Source organism: Schistocerca gregaria, chromosome X (assembly GCF_023897955.1).
Source record: "Schistocerca gregaria isolate iqSchGreg1 chromosome X, iqSchGreg1.2, whole genome shotgun sequence".
In the NCBI taxonomy this organism is placed as follows: Eukaryota; Metazoa; Arthropoda; class Insecta; order Orthoptera; family Acrididae; genus Schistocerca; species Schistocerca gregaria.
This window is the reverse complement of record NC_064931.1, coordinates 53,859,870-53,883,800: the sequence shown is the minus strand read 5'-3', so window position 1 is coordinate 53,883,800 and position 23,931 is coordinate 53,859,870. Positions and strand designations below refer to the sequence as shown.

Below are 23,931 nucleotides of genomic sequence, written 5' to 3'. Positions count from 1 at the left end.
TAACGACAGAGGAGGACTTCACAAATGTTTTTGTTTCATGAATGAATGGCCACTGCTAGTAAAATTGATAAGTGTGAGGCTTTGTGTTGTGATTATGATGATATGACAGGTACTTTGTTTCTGATGTGAAATACCAGGAATCTTGCACTCTAAGAAGCTGATGAAGTAGACATGATAGTCACATAACTTGTCTGGCTGCAACCATAGTAACAGGGTGGATGAGGCACTGAGATGGTCAAATAAATGGACTTTGCAGAAGTAACACACACAGTCATTTATGGTTGGGGCTAAGGGTTTCCTTAGTTTTCACTGTGCATGCCATGTTAGATTACAGTGTAGTATTGGAGATTTGACGGAATGAGTCATTTCACAAGTTTACATTACTTCCATCTTCTCGTTCCTCTGCTTCAATAGTGATGCCTTGAACATAAAATTTTGTGTAAGGAAATTATACAATAAATAACAATGTCTGCGTAAGTGAAATATAAAAAACTAGCTCTCTCTCTCCCCCCCGTCCACATCCCCACCTCTCCCATTGTTTTACCCTTAAACTGCAGCTCCACATTAACACGCGATCTAGTGTGGACGTCTTCAGCATAGAAATGGTGATGTTTACGGGTGGGCAGAATAGATCTACCATCTTCATTTACATGGCTGCTATGCAGATCACACTTAAGTGCCATGCAGAGGGTTCATTGAACCATCTTTACAATAATTCTCTATTGTTCCACTCTCGAACAGCACATGGAAAAAAATGAACACTATATCTTTCCGTGCGAGCACTGATTTTGCTTATTTTTTTGATGATAATTGTCTCCCCTATGTAAATCGGTGTCAACAAAATGTTTTTCCATTTGAAGGAGAAAGCTTGTGATTGCAATTTCGTAAGGAGATAATGTTCCACTAGTGTGTGGCTCCTGGGAAGAATGTATTGGATCTAATTTCTTGAATTTTTTCGTTATGGTCATTTAATGATGCGATATATCATTGACAAACTAGGAGAACAATAGTAGGTCCAAGACTGAGCCTTGTTGCTTGGAACTGTCTTACAGATCAATTTCGTCATTCTGATAATATAATATGAATATAATAGAGGGAAATATTCCACGTGACAAAAATATATCTGAAAACAAAGATTATGTGACTTACCAAACAAAAGCGCTGGCAGGTCGATAGACACACAAACAAAGACAAACATACACACAAAATTCAAGGTTTCGCAACCGACGGTTGCTTCATCAGGAAAGAGGGAAGGAGAGGGAAAGACAAAAGGATGTGGGGTTTAAGGGAGAGGGTAAGGAGTCATTCCAATCCCGGGAGCGGAAAAACTTACCTTAGGGGGGAAAAAGGACAGGTATACACTCTTGCGCACATGCACGCGCGCGCGCGCCCACACACACACACACACACACACACACACACACACACACACACACACACACACACACAGATACAAGCAGACATTTCTAAAGGCCTTTACAAATGTCTGGCTGTGTCTGTGTATGTCTGTATTCTAAACCTATTCATAGAAGGCGCGAAGGCTTTTGAGTAAATAAAATATGCTGTTAAAAGTTATAGATACAGTAGGTGTATTTGAAGCAGCTCACATTTATGTCTTAAACTGCTTTTATTGTGGACAGTTTTCCTTTGAACTTAGTGTTATTTGAGGCCATGTCTGCCAATACATTGTGAAAATCTATCCAGATGTAATGTCAGATGCAATCGTTTTAAAAACTCCACACTATTTGAATGAGGCAGTTTTTCATCATAGATCAAGAGCAGTGATGCAGCTGCTGAGTTTTCCAAAAATGAAGATTTATATAGTAACAAGTGTGAATTGCACAGACTTCACCAGGGAGAGCTGACAGGTGACTGAAACGTGTCAAAGAATTGTGCCCACAAGTTTTGTTCAAGTGAATAAATACACTGCTAAACAGAAAAAAGTTAAGCACCCAAAATATGTGGTTGGGCATCATCGTAACTTTGTACACATACACACCACCAGCCAGTATGTAGATGATTGCAGTTGCATTTCTCTGTGATGGGTAGAACAGCCATCAGAGTGCATTAGTTTTGTTCTAGTGTAGTGTTATTACCAGATCTGGTAGGCTACATAAGGGGCATGAACATCATCAGATGTTGAGTGGCCATGGTAAAGAAAATGTAGATGCTGTGAACGCCTGTAAGACAGCGTTATCATTACCTGACAGAGTTTGAAAGGGCCACATTGTTGGTGTCTTGGTCTCATTTTGCCTTCTGGTTGAATTGTACAATATCACTATTTGTGACACATTTGAATGTGATAATGGGGGAAAGAAATACAGTAGAAGAAGAATGGGTAGCTTTGAGGGATGAAGTAGTTAAGGCAGCAGAGGATCAAGTAGGTAAAAAGACGAGGGCTAGTAGTAGAAATCCTTGGGTAACAGAAGAAATATTGAATTTAGTTGATGAAAGGAGAAAATATAAAAATGCAGTAAATGAAGCAGGCAAAAAGGAATACACACGTCTCAAAAATGAGATCGACAGGAAGTGCAAAATGGCTAAGCAGGGATGGCTAGAGGACAAATGTAAGGATGTAGAGGCTTATCTCACTAGGGGTAAGATAGATACTGCCTACAGGAAAATTAAAGAGATGTTTGGAGATAAGAGAACCACTTGTATGAACATCAAGAGCTCAGATGGAAACCCAGTTCTAAGCAAAGAAGGGAAAGCAGAAAGGTGGAAGGAGTATATAGAGTGTCTATACAAGGGTGATGTACGTGAGGACAATATTATGGAAATGTAAGAGGATGTAGATGAAGATGAAATGGGAGATACGATACTGCGTGAAGAGTTTGACAGAGCACTGAAAGACCTGAGTTGAAACAAGGCCCCCAGAGTAGACAACATTCCATTGGAACTACTGACGGCCTTGGGAGAGCCAGTCCTGACAAAACTCTACCATCTGGTGAGCAAGATGTATGAAACAGGCGAAATACCCTCAGACTTCAAGAAGAATATAATAATTCCAATCCCAAAGAAAGCAGGTGTTGACAGATATGAAAATTACCGAACTATCGGTTTAATAAGTTACAGCTGGAAAATACTAACACGAATTCTTTACAGACAAATGGAAAAACTAGTAGAAGCCGACCTCAGGGAAGATCAGTTTAGATTCCATAGAAATATTGGAACACGTGAGGCAATACTGACCCTACGACTTATCTTAGAAGCTAGATTAAGCAAAGGCAAACTTACGTTTCTAGCATTTGTAGACTTGGAGAAAGCTTTTGACAATGTTGACTGGAATACTCTTTCAAATTCTAAAGGTGGCAGGGGTAAAATACAGGGAGCGGAAGGCTATTTACAATTTGTACAGAAACCAGATGGCAGTTATAGGAGTCGAGGGGCATGAAAGGGAAGCAGTGGTTGGGAAGGGAGTGAGACAGGGTTGTAGCCTCTCCCCGATGTTATTCAATCTGTATATTGAGCAAGCAGTGAAGGAAACAAAAGAAAAGTTCGGAGTAGGTATTAAAATCCATGGAGAAGAAATAAAAACTTTGAGGTTCGCCGATGACATTGTAATTCTGTCAGAGACAGCAAAGGACTTGGAAGAGCAGTTGAACGCAATGGATAGTGTCTTGGAAGGAGGATATAAGATGAACATCAACAAAAGCAAAACGAGGATAATGGAATGTAGTTGAATTAAGTCGGATGATGCTGAGGGAATTAGATTAGGAAATGAGACACTTAAAGTAGTAAAGGAGTTTTGCTATTTGGGGAGCAAAATAACTGATGATGGTCGAAGTAGAGATGTAGACTGGCAATGGCAAGGAAAGCGTTTCTGAAGAAGAGAAATTTGTTAACATCGAGTATAGATTTAAGTGTCAGGAAGTCGTTTCTGAAAGTATTTGTATGGAGTGTAGCCATGTATGGAAGTGAAACCTGGACGATAAATAGTTTGGGCAAGAAGAGAATAGAAGCTTTCGAAATGTGGTGCTACAGAAGAATGCTGAAGATTAGATGGGTAGATCACATAACTAATGAGAAAGTGTTAAATAGGATTGGTGAGAAGAGAAGTTTGTGGCACAACTTGACCAGAAGAAGGGATCGGTTGGTAGGACATGTTCTGAGGCATCAAGGGATCACCAATTTAGTATTGGAGGGCAGCGTGGAGGGTAAAAATCGTAGAGGGAGACCAAGAGATGACTACACTACGCAGATTCAGAAGGATGTAGCTTGCAGTGGGTACTGGGAGATGAAGAGTCTTGCACAGGATAGAGTAGCATGGAGAGCTGCATCAAACCAGTCTCAGGACTGAAGACCACAACAACAACAACAACAACAACAACAACAAGAGGCCAATGTTGGATTGCAAGGAAATGAGAGGGCTGGCATACTGGTCATCAAGGTTCTAGTTGACCATTTCTGACCACAATAAGGGAGGATCATTATACTGTTCACTAAGCACATCATAATCCCTTACACCTGTGCCTAGCATCTGTAAACAAATACAGGACTGCCTGGAATATTATGTGTCATCCCACGGTGTTGGATGGAGACTAGCAGCGGCCGAACTGGGATCTGTCTCATACATAGGCTGCCATTAACACCACAGTACAAATGGCTGCATTTGTAGTGGTGCCATGACTGAGAAGCACTGACTGCTGACGAGTGGTGTTGTGTTGTGTTCAGTGATGAATCGCGTTTCTGCACAACACCAGATGATCGTCGTTGGCGAGTATGGTGGTGACTTGGGAAGTGATCCCATCTTTCAATTGCTTTGGAGAGGCACAGTGATATTACTCCTCGTGTCACGGTGTTAAGAGCCATTGGGTATGACATCTGTCGGACAGAACATTGGTATGACATGGACATCTTATGTCCTTGTGTGTTATATCTCGTGTGACAGTACTGTGGTGCCATTTTAAGCAGAACAATGCTCGTTCACACATGGCATGTGGCTCTATGAACCGCCTGTGTGATGCTGAAGTACTCTCATGACTAGCAAGATCTCCAGATCTGTCCATGTGTGGGATCAGCTTGGACTCAACTCCGTCCCAGTGCTCATATCCAGTATACCAAGGACCTTATTACAACAGTTGAGTTGTGGCTTGCCTCATGGCATCAGTGCATACATTCAGTCCAGAGGGGGTGCAACATCATACTGCCAAGTTCTTTGTAAATGTGTTCTCTTTAATAACATCACATACCTTTCTGACTTGGGAAGTTTCATTTTGTTTTCTCCTCCCCTTCCGGGTGCTTCAGTTTTTTTGTGGTATAGCTGTCGGTCAGGCTGACAAAGTCTTCAGGTGTATGTTGTGGCCATAATACATCATACTCCATTGTTGTCATATCTTCTGTTTGTGTCAGTGACCGCAGTTCTAAGCTCCAAATTTTGAAAATTTGTTAACTCAAGTATGTATGGATCAAATTATCAGAGATGCATATCATAACTGATTCTTTGCTTATGAAGTTCTTTTATGAAGCAGAAACTTAAAGAATCTTTTTATATTTGTATTTCTTACTTTGCCTTATGTTAAGATCTCCTTGAACAGTGGCAGACCTTTTCAAATTGTTCTGACCAAGCATTGCATTTGTGTTCCTTGCACATTACTTTTACTTATGTTACTTATATTGGAATATGTGCAGGGTTGGGAGAGGGGGAAAGAGAAGCAGTGCTATACCTCCCAAGGGAAGATGCTTAATAAGCAATAGTAAGACACCATCTCAGTGGAGCGAACTGAACTGCCGACATGTTGGCTTGCACTACCCTATGTAGCAGGGGTGAGGAGGAATTTGTGCCGATCCAGTTCTGCACATATGACTCAGCAGAGGAAATAGATCCCTGGCACGGAGGACCTCTGGTGGCATTTGTCCTGCTGTCTGTTGTCCTTGTTGTGGTCGACATAGTCTGGGGAGGCAATGCCGTCGGTATATGCAACCCCTTGATGCTTCAGTGTCTGAGGTGTTGCCAATCCCTTTGGGTGAATGTTGTGCACATGCAAGCAGTGTCTTGTGTTAGTAGTACCAGTGTTCATTCATTAAATTGTGAAAATTGCAACACCACAGAGGATTCACGTGCCTGAAATGAATATTATACCACAGATTAGGTTTCTGAGAATGCAAGTTAGAAAACAGTTCATGACCTCTGAAAATTCAATTTGGTGTGGGATCCCAATATGCTGAACCCAAGCATGTATAAAGTGTTGTATGGAAATGGGAAGTGCCCGGGTATTTTACTGGAAAATCTTTTTCTGTGCTGTTTGAATGCAGTCCATACAGTATGAACAGTGGTTGCCAGAGGACTTTGTCAAACAAGTTGCTGACAAACTTTATTCCAGACATGTTCAATGGAAAATATCCCAAATGAACTGACAGTCTAGAGAAATGGTATATCGGTTCTTTGAAGAAGGTTGGTACATAACTTGTCAGGCATTGTCAAGTGTTGCTCTGGTGAAATAAAATATATTGAATTGCCGGAAGGTGTGGCATTACTTCAGGCTGTAAGACACCAGATGTCTAATATCAGTGGAGGAAATTATATTTGTGTGGCTGCATGCCTAAAATTTAATGGGATATTCACTACGCCGCGAGAAATTGAAAATGACTTAAGATTTGGGGCTGAGGATTTAATCTTTCTGCAGATACACGAGAACGTTTCATTGTGTATGACACCCTAAAATACAGTAGAGATGTTATGAAGTTCAGACCTTATATTTTTGAAGAAAGTGGGAGAAACACCAAAATCTTAATCTTATACTTCACTGAAGTTTGAGCGAAGCTAAATTTGTTGTTAGGTAACGAGAACAGCACGAACAGATCCAGTGTGAAAAACCAAACTAACAGCAAGTAGTTACATAGCAAACAGTGTAGGAAGCAAAATGGTAAGCGACATATATTGCAGCTGGAAGATAGCAGGCTAGATGGGAGGTTGAAAATATTAATGAATTTGATCTTATTAACATTGTAACTGGAAGGATGCATCCCTTTAAATGAAACTAAATCTTAAGGGATTACACTTTATTTTTATAGTGTCCAATTCATTGGGCGCACAGGTGCAACATTATTAATCAGTCATGATAGCCTGTGTGCCAGTGACAATCTTACAGTTTGTAGGACGCTGTGAGTATCTCGTTGATTCTGCACTCGGGGATAATTCTGCTCTTCTGCCCTTGTTATTACATGATTTAGTAATTTTGAACAAATCTTAATAAAATGAAGTGGCTTGGGAAGTTGGAAGTTAGCCACAAATAAAAAGATCAAATTTATAATGAACAACCAATTTTAATTAAGAGGCACATGGTTCTCTCTGAATATGCATCTCACATTAGCAAGGGCTTGATAATTACAGTTGTGTTTCACGATGAGAGCACACGAGAAACATCTGTATTTGGGAAACTCATTGACTCGTGCTCCTTTAAAGATACTTCAGTGATCCATGTTAATCATTATCTTTAGCACAGAATTGGTACTCACTACAGAAAAAAAGCTATGCATACCTGCATGTCTGAAAGAAAAGACATTACTGATGGTTGACAGCCATTCAAAATAAATTTTCTGACTGGGAATATCTTGGCATCTGAACACCTGGCCCTTCAGCCATCTGTGTGACTGAATAATGAAGACAAAACATCAGAAATCCTCACAAATTCAGAGCCATGTGCTGGAATGACTTGCTCATTATGTTGAAGCAACATTTTGACTCGAGAATGTGGACCCACTGTCATTCTGAAGATCATCACAATCAAAAATTGTACTTGCACACACAGTTAATAGTTGCTCCGTACCTGACAAATTACTTTCATGTAATTAGAGCAAAATAATGGCCTGCCACTATTCAGATGCTGTTTCTAATACTTGGAACAGTGTCCGGAAAGCATTTGTAGTTTGAAAAATACAATCAATACAAACACAGAAATGAAAATTTTTACTGGAGGGTTCACATATGTGATCTAGCTCCAAAGCTGTGTGAAAGCAAATTGTAGCTACGAGTGCGCCAACACTGGAGCTGGAACTCTTTCCCACAAGACATATGCTCCTGACCTGCGAGTTGTATTAGACGTACTCAATTTCACAAATGGATGTATGTACACTCACGCTTACAGGGGAAACAAACTGATTACAGTCTGTCATCCATATGTTTGTAAAGTAAATAGTTCATAAACTGAAGAGTTACAATGCATAGCAGATCAGCAAGGGGCATTGTCCTTCAACATAGTTGTTTCATGTGCCTTTTAGCTCACATAAGGCCTACCTATGTGAAGAGTGTCCTAGAGCAATGTAGTTACTATCCGATTTCCCACGCAAATGACATGCCCATCCAACCAACACCCATATTAACTACAGAAGCTTTGCCACTAGATCGACAAGTGTCTTCTGTACATAACCTCTATGTAAATGACTGGCTGATGTTATTTAATGTGCTCTCTTTTACTTGAATTTAATTAAAACATAAATAGTTTATTCATGTCACCTCCTCGGTGGTTGAATTCTTATATTTCAATTTAGGTGAAGCGTTTTACTTTATTATTATTAGCAAAATGTTACTTAAGACTTTCATTTAAAGTAATTGGAAGTTAGAGGGGGAGTCATTTATACAATACTATGTAACGTAGTTGCTATGTTATACAGCAAACTAACGTGACTGTGGTGAGGATCACACTTGAATAGTGAGTAGCACCATGCATTTCTCATGTGGATACTGCGTAAACTGTTGGTCTAGCAGTATAATCTATGCTGGCCAGCACATTCATTACCTTTTTTCTGTTGCTCTCCAGCAGGGACTCAGCAGAGCCACACTGAATAGAAATGTATATTGTTTTGTGACAACTAATAATTCTAATATCCATCCTGACAACTAAGTTCCTACCACAAGTGTGCTTTCCAAGTGGTGAAGACATCTGCAGCTATGCACTTCACACTTCCTGCTACATGCTGATGAGTAATCATAAGAAGAATGAAAGTAAAATATTGCAACTTGGTGCAAAGAACCCATGAGTATGTTAATTGACGGTATGAACTGAAGCTGTGTAAGTAAGGATTATCACAACAGGAACAAACATCACACATCATTAAACAAAATCTGTTGTGCATTAATAGTGTTGGCCACAAATAACAGTGGAACAAATTAAAAAGCAAATAAAATCTCTGCTTTCATGGTACTGCTAAGAGAGACATGCAATTGAGACCTTGAAGAGAAATAGTGCAGACAATGATGATATTTATGTACCAGAAGTATAGTTTTTGACAGTCTTTGATTCAACAGTAGCATGGAATGTTAGAGTAGCTGATAACTTCTTGGAAAAAGTAATTGGTTTTGCTGATGAGATCACAGCCAAAAATCCAACACAGTTGACAGAAAAGGCAATTGCAGCCTTCAAAGATGTTCACAAGTGTTCACTGAAAAATAAAGTAACTTTAAACGTAAAGAAAACTAATTGTATCTACTTCCAGTTGAATAAAAGACACAATAATGGTAAATTAACAATTAATGATGATATAATAGAATGTGTGATGGATACCAAATTTTTAGGGTTGAAGGCAGATAGTCAGTTTAAATGGACAGAACATGTAAAAGCTTTAACAAAAAGACTATCCACAGCATGCTATGCTCTATGAATACTTGCACCAGTGTGAAATATTTCATGCCTCAAAATGACATATAGTGGAGACATACACTCAATCCTCAGTTATGAAATTACGTTTTGGAGAATAAGTGATGGGGATATTCAGTGTGCCTTCAAGATCCAGAAAAGAGCTGTACGGATAACAACAAATAGCAGCAGTGGGGCACATTGTACTGATTTATTTAAAAAAAAAAAAAAGAACTAGAAATTCTGACTGTCTCATGCGAATACATTTTCCAGACTGTAATGTATGCAAGGAAAAATTTTCATCTGTATGCTACAAACAGCTAAGTACATGACAGTGAAATTAGATCCAGCCAGTACTTATACCTAAACAGGAAAAACAAGTCCAAAACACAGAACAGTTTGCTATATAATGGCCTAAAACTAAAACAGGCCGCCACAGGAAATAAAAGGTGTAAACGAACTTCATATCTTCATATTATTATTTTTAAGTATTTATTACGTAACAGTTGTTACAAGGTAAATGAGTATTTAGAATAATTGTAGATAGCTGTTTAGTAGACACAGATACCACATGTTGTTTGTTGTGGTCTTCAGTCCTGAGACTGGTTTGATGCAGCTCTCCATGCTACTCTATCCTGTGCAAGCTTCTTCGTCTCCCAGTACCTACTGCAACCTACATCCTTCTGAATCTGCTTAGTGTATTCATCTCTTGGTCTCCCTCTACGATTTTTACCCTCCACACTGCCCTCCAATACTAAATGGGTGATACCTTGATGCCTCAGAACATGTCCTACCAACCGATCCCTTCTTCTAGTCAGATTGTGCCACAAACTTCTCTTCTCCCCAATTCTATTCAATACTTCCTCATTAGTTATGTATCTACCCATCTAATCTTCAGCATTCTGCTGTAGCACCACATTTTGAAAGCTTTTATTCTCTTTATTTTTCTCCCCAAATAGCAAAACTCCTTTACTACTTTAAGAGTCTCATTTACTAATCTAATACCCTCAGCATCACCCGACTTAATTCGACTACATTCCATTATCCTTGTTTTGCTTTTGTTGATGTTCATCCAGGGTGTATACAGCCCGGGAGAGCCAGGAAAAACCCGGGAATTTTTTAGAATTCTGGGATTTTTCATTGTTTTAGATTTAAGTTGAAGTTTTGTAGGTTTGATGTGTAAGATCTGACACACTGACAAAGAACTTTAGTCCACTATTGCTGAATAATACTGCAGCAATGAAACATAAAGCAGAGAATAACCCCAAAATAAATATTTAGTTGCATAGAAAATGGGTAATTTACACAATGCACAGACCAGTTTGCCGACACCGAAAACTGTCAAAGGCTTTAGGTCGAAGATTATGCATTACGTCCGTAACAACTAACGTGCATTCGATGTGCATGACGTCACAGTTGTTTACATTTCTAACAGATCACCAGAAACTATTACGAATAGTGGCTTGAGATGCGTTACTCTCAAAGTAAATTTCCACACAAGATGATTTATGTTACGTGTGAGAATGTGCAGTGAATTTCTTAAATCACAGGGCGTTATAACACCCATTTAAAACGTAACACTTTGAGGATCAGCCATTTGAAAAATGTGGGGGTCAGAAGATGTCATTTATGCCACTATTTAAAATTTTACCGGCGCATTTGTATTTGATATGACTTAACGTGTAACAAACGCTAAAAAAAGACCGAGCTTCAAGTAAGTTTTCATATTTAATGTTTTTCTTTCATAGATAAAAAATTATGCAATCGCTGGCAAGAAGCGTAATTAAACTTTAAAAAAAAGTTCATTATGTGTTACTGAGCAGTGTCACAAGTCTCTTCATGCCAGAACACCTTGACTTTTCTACGCAACTGATAATCATTTTGGCACTATTTTAATTGCCAAAGCAGAGCCTATTGGTAGGCGTACGGACTTCCTATCACTGTAGGGCTAATAACAGTGGATGCCAATAGACGATGCAATTCTTGTTCGTACATACACTTCTTAAGAGTTAACCGGTGTAGAAATACACTTTCCTGAATTGAGCGAGCTCGGCCTACCTTCGTAACGTACATGCCGTGCCTGTCTTTCTCATAGGCCTCGTGCTCTGAATAACTGCCGTCATTCGCTAGTGAGATCACGTGACATGATCTATGACTGGCTGAAAAAAATTCAACGCAATCTGTATTTTAGAGTTTCGGAAGCTACAGTGCTGTAATTTGCGGAATTTGTGTGTATACTTTTGCAATACGAAAATACTCTCTGTGCATATTGTCTTGCATCAAACAACTTTCCAAACACATTGTTTTTCCCGAAGTTCTGGGACATCCTCCGCCGGTATAAGACCTTTACGATTCAAAGGACTGATAGGTTTTACAGCCCCGAGGGAAAGTATACTGTTACTTAACACAGGTGTATTTTCATCCGCTTTATACGTAGTTTCATCCGGGAAAAATTGTGTTTTTAACCTGGAAAACTGGGAATTTTTTTTCTTGTCCACGTAGACACCCTGTCATCTTATATCCTCCTTTCAAGACACTATCCATTCCGTTCAACTGCTCTTCCAAGCCCTTTGCTGTCTCTGACAGAATTACAATGTCATCGGCGAACCTCAAAGTTTTTATTTCTTATCCATGGATTTTAATACCTACTCCAAATATTTCTTTTGTTTCCTTTACTGCTTGCTCAATATACAGATTGAATAACATAGGGGAGAGGCTACAACCCTGTCTCACTCCCTTCCCAACCACTGCTCCCTTTTCATGCCCCTCGACTCTTATGACTGCCATCTGGTTTCTGTACAAATTGTAAATAGCTTTTTGCTCCCTGTATTTTACCCCTGCCACCTTCAGAATTTGAAATAGAGTGTTCCATTCAACATTGTCAAAAGCTTTCTCCAAGTCTACAAATGCTAGAAACGTAAGTTTGCCTTTCCTTAATCTAGCTTCTAAGATAAGTCGTAGGGTCAGTATTGCCTCACGTGTTCCAATATTTCTATGGAATCTAAACTGATCTTCCCTGAGGTCGGCTTCTACTAGTTTTTCCATTCGTCTGTAAAGAATTCACGCTAGTATTTTGCAGCTGTGACTTATTAAACTGATAGTTTGGTAATTTTCACATCTGTCAACACCTGCTTTCTTTGGGATTGGAATTATTATATACTTCTTGAAGTCTGAGGGTATTTCGCCTGTCTCATACATCTTGCTCACCAGATGGTAGAGTTTTGTCAGGACTGGCTCTCCCAAGACTGTCAGTAGTTCTAATGGCATGTTGTCTACTCCCGGAGCTTTGTTTCGACTCACGTCTTTCAGTGCTCTGTCAAACTCTTCACGCAGTATCGTATCTCCTATTTCATCTTCATCAACATCTTTTTTCATTTCCATAATATTGTCCTCAGGTACATCGCCCTTGTATAGACCCTCTATATACTCCTTCCACTTTTCTGCTTTCCCTTCTTTGCTTGGAACTGGGTTTCCATCTGAGCCCTTGATATTCATACAAGTGGTTCTCTTCTCTCCAAAGGTCTCTTTAATTTTCCTGTAGGCAGTATCTATCTTACCCCTAGTGAGATAAGCTTCTGCATCCTTACATTTGTCCTCTAGCCATCCCTGCTTAGCCATTTTGCATTTCCTGTCAATCTCATTTTTGAGACATTTGTATTCCTTTTTGCCTGCTTCATTTACTGCATTTTTATATTTTCTCCTTTCATCAATTAAATTCAATATTTCTTCTGTTACCCAAGGATTTCTACTAGCCCTCGTCTTTTTACCTACTTGATCCTCTGCTGCCTTCACTACTTCATCCCTCAAAGCTACCCATTCTTCTTCTACTGTATTTCTTTCCCCCATTCTTGACAATTGTTCGATTATGATCTCCCTGAAACTCTGTACAACTTCTGGTTTAGTCAGTTTATCCAGGTCCCATCTCCTTAAATTCCCACCTTTTTGCAGTTTCTACAGTTTTAATCTACAGTTCATAACCAATAGATTGTGGTCAGAGTCCACATCTGCCACTGGAAATGTCTTACAATTTAAAACTTGGTTCCTAAATCTCTGCCTTATCATTATATAATCTATCTGAAACCTGTCAGTGTATCCAGGCTTCTTCCATGTATACAGTCTTCTTTTATGATTCTTAAACCAAGTGTTAGCTATGATTAAGTTGCGCTCTGTGCAAAATTGTATCAGGCAGCTTCCTCTTTCGTTTCTTCGTCCCAATCCATATTCAACCTACTATGTTTCCTTCTCTCCCTTTTCCTACTGACGAATTCCAGTCACCCATGACTATTAAATTTTCGTCTCCCTTCACTATCTGAATAATTTCTTTTATTTCATCATACATTTCTTCAATTTCTTCATCATCTGCAGAGCTAGTTGGCATATAAACTTGTACTACTGTGGTAGGCGTGGACTTCGTATCTATCTTGGCCACAATAATATGTTCACTATGCTGTTTATAGTAGCTTACCCGCATTCCTATTTTCCTATTCATTATTAAACCTACTCCTGCATTACCCCTGTTTGATTTTGTGTTTATAATCCTGTAGTCGCCTGACCAGAAGTCTTGTTCCTCCTGCCACCGAATTTCACTAGTTCCCACTATATGTAACTTTAACCTATCCATTTCCCTTTTTAAATTTTCTAACCTACCTGCCCGATTAAGGGATCTGACATTCCACGCTCCGATCCTTAGAACACCAGTTTTCTTTCTCCTGATAACGACGTCCTCTTGAGTAGTCCCAGCCCGGAGATCCAAATGGGGGACTATTTTACCTCCGGAATATTTTACCCAAGAGGACACCATCATCATTTAATCATACAGTAAAGCTGCATGCCCTCGGGAAAGATTACGGCTGTAGTTTCCCCTTGCTTTGAGCCGTTCGTAGTACCAGCACAGCAAGGCCGTTTTGGTAATTGTTACAAGGCCAGATCAGTCAATCATCCAGACTGTTGCCCCTGCAACTACTGAAAAGGCTGCTGCCCCTCTTCAGGAACCACACGTTTGTCTGGCCTCTCAACAGATACCCCTCCGTTGTGGTTGCATTTATGGTATGGCTATCTGTATCGCTGAGGCACGCAAGCCTCCCCACCAACGGCAAGGTCCATAGTTCATAGGCCAGTCTATAGAGAGTGACTGTCTATGGCATAATTATAAATGCTGGAAGAATTGACCTGCAAAAATTGTAAGAATTGAATTGTAAACATTGTTTGAACCCACGTAGTTTTAGTTCATAAGACAGAATTGGCGACATCCATACAATTTGTATTGTTATACGGATGAATAAACAAATCTATCAATCAATCTTTTCTCACCACAGTGCCCTGCTCCATTAATTTATATTGCACAATGTTCAGTAGGAATCAATAATTATCCTCGCTCACTTCAGTTAATTTCAAAATAAGTATTCATCATCTAAAAGAAGTTATTTTCGAAGAAATGTCGAGCTTCTCCTTTCCTTCCATCTGCTCATTTGTGGCAAATCTAACCACATGTGACTTCCCTTGCGCTTTATCGTGTGCCTTGGTGCACACTTCAACAGATGTGTAATGGACACTAAAGGATTTATATTGCGTGATAAATTTGGAAAAAAACACTGCTTTGTGTATTAAATATTGCAGTATTATGGTGACAACTGAGAATAAATAGGAAAAAGCATGGGAAGATATAAATACCCATATTTACCCAAAAAAGTTCTTTAATGATGGCTCCAAGGGATGGGATTCAGTTCCTGTGCCATATTCTTGTGCTGTCTGCTGGTGCCATTGATGACTTTTCTCTTACAGGTTAAAGGGGTTGTCCTCATTTTGTGAATGGCATGCTGCAAGACAAAGGTATCACTCAAATGATGTTGCCAGAGTGCTCCCCAATCATAAACATGCATTTAGCTATAGTGTGTGGTGTGCGTGGAAAGGGGGAGGGGGAGGATGGATACTCTCACTTGTTTATGGGTATTTCTGCACACGAAGATCAGTGTCCCAGCCATCAGTCATTTAGTCACGGTTACTCGTTGTTGCATTTTAATTGTTGTAGACTAGTTATTTTTCATTTGTAGATGCAATCATTCAATGTCTCTGAACATAAAATATGATATTTTTAATCCTATATGGTCATTGTTTATTGCCATATTTATCTCCATTCTAGGGCCTTATGCTGATGCTGCAGAATTTGCCTACACAGAATTGGACCCATGCTGAAATAGGAATGCTAGTGGCAGAAGCATACCGACTGAAATTTACCTTTGCAGATGCACCAAATCATCTTCAAAGTGGAGAAAGATGACACCCGGATCCTGTGAACTTGCATCGTGTCAATTATGTTTTATATTATTTGTAGGGATGAAAGAAGGTTGCTGGAGAAATATTTTATTTAGTTTGGCTTTTATATTGCACTGCTTTGTATATTCTTGTTGATAATTGGCTGTTATGGTATTTTGCCAAAATATGTTTATAGATTTAGTTGCAGTCAGTATGTGGAACATATTCACCAGGAGTCCTCGAGAGCAAAGCAGTATGTGTATGAGGGGGGGGGCATGCAAGGGTTTTTCCCCCCTCCTAAGCTCTTGTTAGCCCCTTGTTTAATGAGTATTAATTGGGAAAATTTTTGGGTTGCTTGTTTTTAGATCCAGTTTCCCCAACATATGGGTCTGATTATGCTTTATTGTTTTAATTATCTGCAGTTTCATACTGTTAATGATGCAGTCATTCACTAAAACATCACATGTGAATTAGGCTAAGGATAAAAATTGTGTACCGAGTTGTATTTTGTGAACAAGAAATACCTGACATTTATTCTTTCACGATAAAATTACATGAGTATTTATCAATTCTTTCAAACTGATATGATATTAGATGGGTATTTTCATTGTTCTCACAGAAGAAAGAGTAAATGCTTCTGTTCACACTGTCAGAAAATGAAACTGATGGATGTTTAATACATGGTGCTTGTTCTCTGTTTTGTGTTAAAGGCAGAGGGAAATTGAACTCAAGATATATATTCCAGAACAAGCAATGAAAGTATCAAATCATATAGTTATTTAAGAAATATTTCATACAATCTTGAATTTTTTGGTTTTTTCCCAGAGTAATGATTCATAAATATTTCACTGTCCCTTGTTTTTCGAGTGACTTATTTTATAATTTCTTTGATGAAGGAATAGTGTTCTGTTTAGAAATAATGTGAAACTTACGTGAACTGAAATAAGTATTTCTTTTAATATGACTTGAAAAGATTCTGTGTTTTAAATATGCTTATGGAAGACACTTGGTGTCCGGAATACAGTTCCATTGCCATGAATTTTATGTACAAGTTCTTTGGAAGACTTTTTAAGTATTTCAGATTGTGAGATTAGTGGATTGAGTTTAGGTGGCTCAAGTACCTGTCTTTTTTAATCTTCATATTTATGTTTTCATGTGAACTTACATCCAGCTTAGTTCTTCATATCATGATACTACATATAAACCTTTTTATTTATCTATCAAGAATTTGTCAAAAAGCTTAATTGTTTTTAGTGCATAATGACTTTCACTCCACTGCTGTAGTTACATTGAAAAAGTGTGGTGTACCAGCAAAAGCAGCGTGTTGTTTTGTTAATAAATCTGCATGTTTTAACAGTGATCAAGTAGTTGATCATATGAGTACTCTTTTTACATTCTTAAGGAATTAAGTGGTTCTGAAATTTTTTGCTTGTATCAATATAGTGATCCGTACAAAAGATTTGTCGTCAAGCTGACGTATATCAACTGTAAGAAACTAAATATCAATGGGATACATTATATAATATTATTAAATGAAATTACCCATAATTTACAAAGATGATGATAAATAAGAAGTCCGTTACACTGTAATTTTAGCAAAGTAATTAAGATATATGTGAGTTTCCTAAATGAGTTATTTAAGATGAGCAAATAGAAAGACAGTGTCATAAAGAAGGAAAACACACTTGAGTTTTGGAACATTCATTTTCATTATGTCTTAAATAGATAATGACAGAAGAGAGAACCAGCAAAAAGTTTTTAATAAAACTTTCTTCATAAGCCATAACAAACTCCTCAAGTATGATGGGAATATTCATTTCCTAGTATTCTTCTGAATCTTTTGCCATGAAGATATTGTGTAGATAATGATCTGAGAAAATTTGTGTGTTCTCATAATATGTAATAGATAGGCATTCATAAGGAATCTGATTATGTTATCTTGTGTTACATGTTATTTTCCAGTGTCAGAAAGAAGGTAAAACTGCCTGAAATTACTTTATATGTTATGTTTCCATGTTATTGAATCAGCAGGCATGACAAACATCTACTAGGGTAGCCTTTTCAGCCAGTCAGTGTGGTTTTTCAAGACTTCTGCATACTCAATAGCTTTTTTTGCTAAGAATGTGGTATCTAAAAGAAGGAATAGGGGAGCAGTAACATACCATAACAGTCAGTCTTTGACCTGTTGACAGATTTGTCTTTGGGACAATTGGGAGCTCAGTGTTGTCATGTCACACTACTTCACCACTGCTGTAGTAACATCAACTTAGGCTTGCAAGTGCTACACACACACACACACACACACACACACACACACACACACACACACACACACAAAAGCTGTAGACTGAGCTACAATGTTGATGGTCTCCTTTTTTATGTATGTACCAACTGCTCAGTGCTTGCCTGATATGTCATTTTTTATCCCAGTTCATTCTATGGGTTATATATATACTCAGGACTGATAATTACCACATTCAGTAAAACTAAATATGAAAAGTGTAAAGTATATATACTTTTACTGAAGAATGTTGTAGAGGGGAGACTTAATTTAAATCAGACTTAAGCAAACTTCTTATTGTGTGTGTTGACAATGTGAAGGTGTACTGTCTGAGTTGTAGTATAGGTGGAAAGTAACATGGCAAAACTTCGGTGTTTCATACAGCTTTCCGACATCTGGATAAAACATTGAGCATTTGATCTGCTACATTACTTGTTTCCTGCACATCTTTCTATCTTTTGCTGAGATTTTAATGGAGCCTCATTTCCATTTCATCCACTGTTTGCTTTATATTTAAAACTGTACACAAAGAACTCTTCATTTTATATATTTTCTGTGTGGCAATTATTTTAGTTTTTTTCTCCCTGTTTCTCTTTTTCAAGATAAGTTCGCAGAAGACATTAGTCCAGTAAGAAAATGCTGCTTTGTAATAGGTGGTAGATAGGGCTCTGAAAAAGTAAGCGATGTGAGATCTGGTGTTATTGTGCACAATACCTTGAATCACAACTACAGAAGTAATTTAGTGTTATACTAGACATAAAATAATTGCTTTGCTATTTAACTATCAAAAACTTGAATTCTGATGAAGGAGCTATACTGCTATGCAGGATCCTGTCAGAAGTGCTTTAATAGCTATCCACAGAAATGAACAATTAATTTCACATCAGCAGCTTTATTGTGACAGAAAGCTGCTATGTTAGAGCGGCAGACCTGTGGTTGAAGATTTAAGAACAATATAATTAGACTTAAATAATTGGTACTACTTGGTTACTGGCAGTGGGCCACTGTTATTGAGTACGTGATGAGTATTAGTGACATGCAATATATTTTTTCAGTCGTGTGGATGGCAGTTCATGGAAACCAAATAAATGCCCATTCAGTCAACTTTTGTAACTTCATTTGCTACAGTTTTCTTTAAACATCACTGATACTTCAGCTTGCCTTAATGGTGAAGTTGGCTCTACCCCAAAATTCACAGACTAAAGTAGTTAGAGGACCGCTATTCACTTTGTCTTAAGACTATAGTGAATAATAATAACCACTAAATAATGAAATTCATCAGTAACAGCAGCAGCAGCTGCAATCAGTAACAGTACTACAGGCATTGGTGATAAAGTTAAGGAAAAAATGGAAATAAAGGACAAAATACAATATATTTAAATGTATTACATTGTGACAAAGAACAAATGTTTCAATGTACATACAAATGACTGCAAGAGAATAAACCAAATATAAATAGTTCCAAATAGGTGCTAGAAATGGCTGCAAGTGAAATTATAGCTGTGCATCAAATTTCTACATATAACCAACCATCGAATCACTTACAACTATTACATACTGGAAGGTAATAGAGCTGGGTATGGTGCACAGTAGTTGGTGGCTTTGTAAATTTGTTACACTTTAAAGAATACTGTTGCTGCTGCTCATATGAATCATAAACGTTAATCCTGTTAGGACATCGTGGACATGTCATTAGGAATTAGCTTTCAAAAGCCACATGAAAACTACAGAATAGTGCTAGTGACATTAGTGACCTCACTGCAGCAGAGCAAAGTTTTCTATCTAACAAAGAACCTTGAAAGAAATAACTTTACAGCTTTCAAAGGTACCTGCTATTCTATTAAATGTGACCTCAGCACATGGATGTCAGAATACTGTTAATAAAATGAAGATTTTTCCTAATGATCATACTTCTGAACAGATTCCATCATATGCATATCTCCCCCCCCCCCTCTCTCTCTCTCTCTCTCTCTCTCTCTCTCTCTCTCTCTCTCTCTCTCTCTCTCTCTCTCTCTCTCTCTAATTCAAACACTCTCTCTCTGTCTCTCTCTCTCTCTCTCTCTCTCTCTCTCTCTCTCTCTCTCTCTGTGTGTGTGTGTGTGTGTGTGTGTGTGTGTGTGTGTGTGTGTGTGTGTGTGTGTGGGAAGGGGGGGTGTCCTGTGTGGGAGTGTGCTTATCTCCTTACAATACAACAAAATAAATCTCATTGTTACAAATATAATTTATTACATATATAATTTATTGCAAATTAGTGTCTACATGCTCTGTCAGCAGCAAAGTAAAAAATACAGATGGTTACTGGGGGAAGCAACATAAAGGAATGAGTGGCATATGGGTTGGTTACTAATAATGTGATGTTCAGTGTTAAGTGATAAGAGCATTCCACAACAAGAGACGCATTTAAAAATTTGTATGTATTGACTAGTGAATGAATATGTAGGACAAAACCATGTACGGAACAGAGCTAACCTGTCAGGTGTCAACTTTATGTTCTGTGATAGAATTATTAACAATAAACACTCACTGTGACTCATTGCAGGCAAATCTAGAACAGCTTTAATGTCCATTAATAACATATTATAGCTGTCAAGCAGCCTAGCTGATATTAATGAAATAACCCATGAACAAGATAACATAAATCCACAATATAAATTATGTCTCTGGCCATGATGGCATAAAACCTGTGAAACTGTTTGCTATAAAATAGAGGTGTATGTTATGAAATATCAAAATATGACCATTCTCAAGATGCATTGTAGGAATAGGAACTAAGGCAAAAATCTCATGAGAGAAAAGAAATGCACATATTTTGGAAGGGACTTTATTATTAAAAATGCTGGAAATATCATGTATTCACAGTATCCTGTCAGAAGAGGAAACATGTTAAATGTTGGATCATGGGATATGGGAGGCACAGTTGAGGACCTAAGGTTTTAGCACCTCATTTATTGTATACTCATGTGTCAATATTGTATTTGTAAAGGTTTTAAGCCACTATTTGTCATTAGAATATGTGTAAGAAAAACATATTTCTTACATTACTTGTACTGGGAGTGTGTGTGAGGCAAACTGCAGGAATTTTATGCAGGAGTAACTGTTACATGAAATGTTTTGAGCAAAACAAATCTGCCATCATAAACTTGGTCTTTTAACTATATGTTAAAATTTAAATAATATTTATTATATGGAATTAGCACCTGTGTATGAATGGAAATGTATTCCAGACAGTATAATCACAATTTTGTTATTTTTCACTTGTTGAAACATACAAATAGTATTATATGAATTTGTATTTCATGTGATGAGTGTAAAAAGTTGTTGACTGCCGTTATCTGTTAAACATTAAATGTCAGTTGTTGTGCTTATGTATGCTCTACCATGGACAATTAAAATAATTTAGAACATACAATGTAGTGTTGTTATAACTGCACATCTTTTTTGCTACCTCTTGTGTGATATACAACACGATTGAGCACTTTTTCATAATGCACATCCTATGGTGGAATGGTTACGTGACAATAACATCTCTGTAATGGATTGACTTGCACAGCGTCCTGACCTATGTTAAACAAATGTGTTAAACAAATTAACTGAATAAGACAAAAGGTGTTAATTCTTCTACTGTGCTCACAATTACAAATGTTCTTGTATGGGCAGATCTGTACACCTACCACGTGATTGGCTCCTGTGTAATTTGATGGGAAATTCAAATTTTAGCCATGACCATTTTTTGTGCTATAAGGTGTACCATTTTTAATATCTGTAGATACCAACCGAGAGATAAGGTCAGAAATATTTTCAAATTTGAATTAAATGATGTGACAGCACCAAGAAGAAACAAATTCTGCTGTGGAATGTGGCATGCAGTTGCAACATGTCTTTCCTTCAACTTTACAGATCTAGAAAATTAGAAGCTAAAGTTAGTTTCATTGGATTACGTAGATTGCTTTGAGTCCCAAAAATTCTAATATCAGACTGAAAAGTTGCACAATACTGGATAACTATTTACATTTCTTAGAAATTAGATAGTTCTGGAAATAAATGTAAGACATGATCTTATTAGTGTGTAATGCTCTTGGTGAAGCTGGAACTCATATTAGTTCAGAAAAAGAGAGAGAGAGAGAGAGAGAGAGAGAGAGAGAGAGAGAGAGTGTGTGTGTGTGTGTGTGTGTGTGTGTGTGTGTTGGCATAATGCAAACCTGAATGTAATATGCGATTCAAGAAAAATCTTTAGTATTTTGGATGTGTACCTGATGGCATAATGCAAACCTGAATGTAATACGTGATTCAAGAACAGTCTTTAGTATTTTGGATGTGTACCTGGTCAGTGCCATTCAGTTTATCTCTTGGAGTATATCTTTTAAAGTCACAACTGATTTTTATGCATTATTAATCAGACTGTACATGACTTGTGGCCAGTGATGTGTATTTACAAATCTGACGTAGCATGTTGTAATTGTATTCAGCAGTTTAAGTTAAAGAGAAATTCTATAGATATTTTGTTTATTAAATAATAGAAGCTTTGTGGGTGTAATATGAAGAATGGTACGAGTAGAGGCAATCGGTGGATCCAGGAAGCGATGAACAGTAGACAGGCACGTATATAAGAAGTTGAACATTCTAGATCAGCTTTCAGGCTTGAATTTGTCTTGTTTCGAGTGTGTGCGTGTGCAACTGAATGCTAAATATATTCTAATTTACTGCTGAATGTTTTCTCTCAAAAGTGAGACTTTAGTCTCCACTTGCACCATTTGTGTTCAAAAAATATTTTAGAGATGGTTCTCATCTGGCAGACAACTTCTATGCTGCTTGAGGGCTGTTTATTTAATTCCATACAGTTTTGAGGGAATACCAAGTGTTACCTTATGTATTCTGTTGACAGAAATCGAAACATTGACATGGCAACAAGTCTTGCTAATTTCATGAGCAAATGACACCACAATTACTCTCCTGAAAAACAAATGTGGTCAATGGAAGATGGTGCAAATTAACATGAGCCATCTGCTTACATGCCAATCAGCAAAACCAAGCAGATACAGCAGTTAAGGCACAGGACTCACATCTGGGGGTAGTATGGATCATGTTCCCTTATGGCCACCCAGATGTAGGTTCCCCTAAATTGGTTAAGGTGAGTTCTGGGGGTTGTATTCTTTGAAGGAGAGTCAGCAGATTTCCTCGTCCATTGTACAATGCCAGTTAGTGGTCCATCTCCCCCAGTGAACTTGTCACTTATGACATGTTACACCTTATCCGTTTTTTTCCAAACATTAAAGTACTACAGTCCCGCACGTTAAATCACAGTGTACGCTATTCTACAATAAATTGAGGAATATACTATCTTGAAGCCAATGCGTTCAAATTCTTTAGGAAAATTATAATCGTGCATACAAAACTGCCTCGAAAAGAGACCAAACAAAGCCAACGAGGTGCCGAAGGAAATCATGGAAACGGAAGCGACGAATTCAGGTACCTGGAAAGGACCAAACTTCCAGCTTTGTGACCTGTACATACATTTTGCCGCCCACAGTTTCCGTGAGAAGATATGGCAAAATGTATCATATTGTGAGCCCAGGCAGGACTGTATCTGTCAACTATGCACCAAGCCATGCCCAAAACACCTTTCGCATAGTGTGAAAGCAGAATTTCACAACAAAGCACATCGGCAAAAGACTGGTCAAAATGTAACTGAAATAAAACCGTGTGTACACATTGTGTTTAATAAACTTATTAATTATAATCACTCATACTTTTAATCTCCCGGTGTTTTCTAGGAAACTGCGTACAACCTTTTTGAATGGGATTATCCCGAATTTGCCTCTCGTG

The 23,931-nt window shown here is 38.0% G+C and overlaps 1 protein-coding gene across 2 annotated transcripts in view; it reads left to right on the top strand.

Moving 5' to 3' along the window:
- LOC126298879 (TBC1 domain family member 22B) overlaps positions 1 to 21,517 on the top strand; it is a 157,116-nt gene extending 135,599 nt beyond the window's left edge. For both annotated transcript variants that reach the window (XM_049990405.1, XM_049990404.1), the window contains exon 11: positions 15,715 to 21,517. In XM_049990405.1, the coding sequence (XP_049846362.1) occupies positions 15,715 to 15,852 (138 nt within the window). In that variant the 3' untranslated portion in view covers positions 15,853 to 21,517. The remainder of the gene's footprint in view (positions 1 to 15,714) is intronic.
- Positions 21,518 to 23,931: the final 2,414 nt, after the last annotated feature.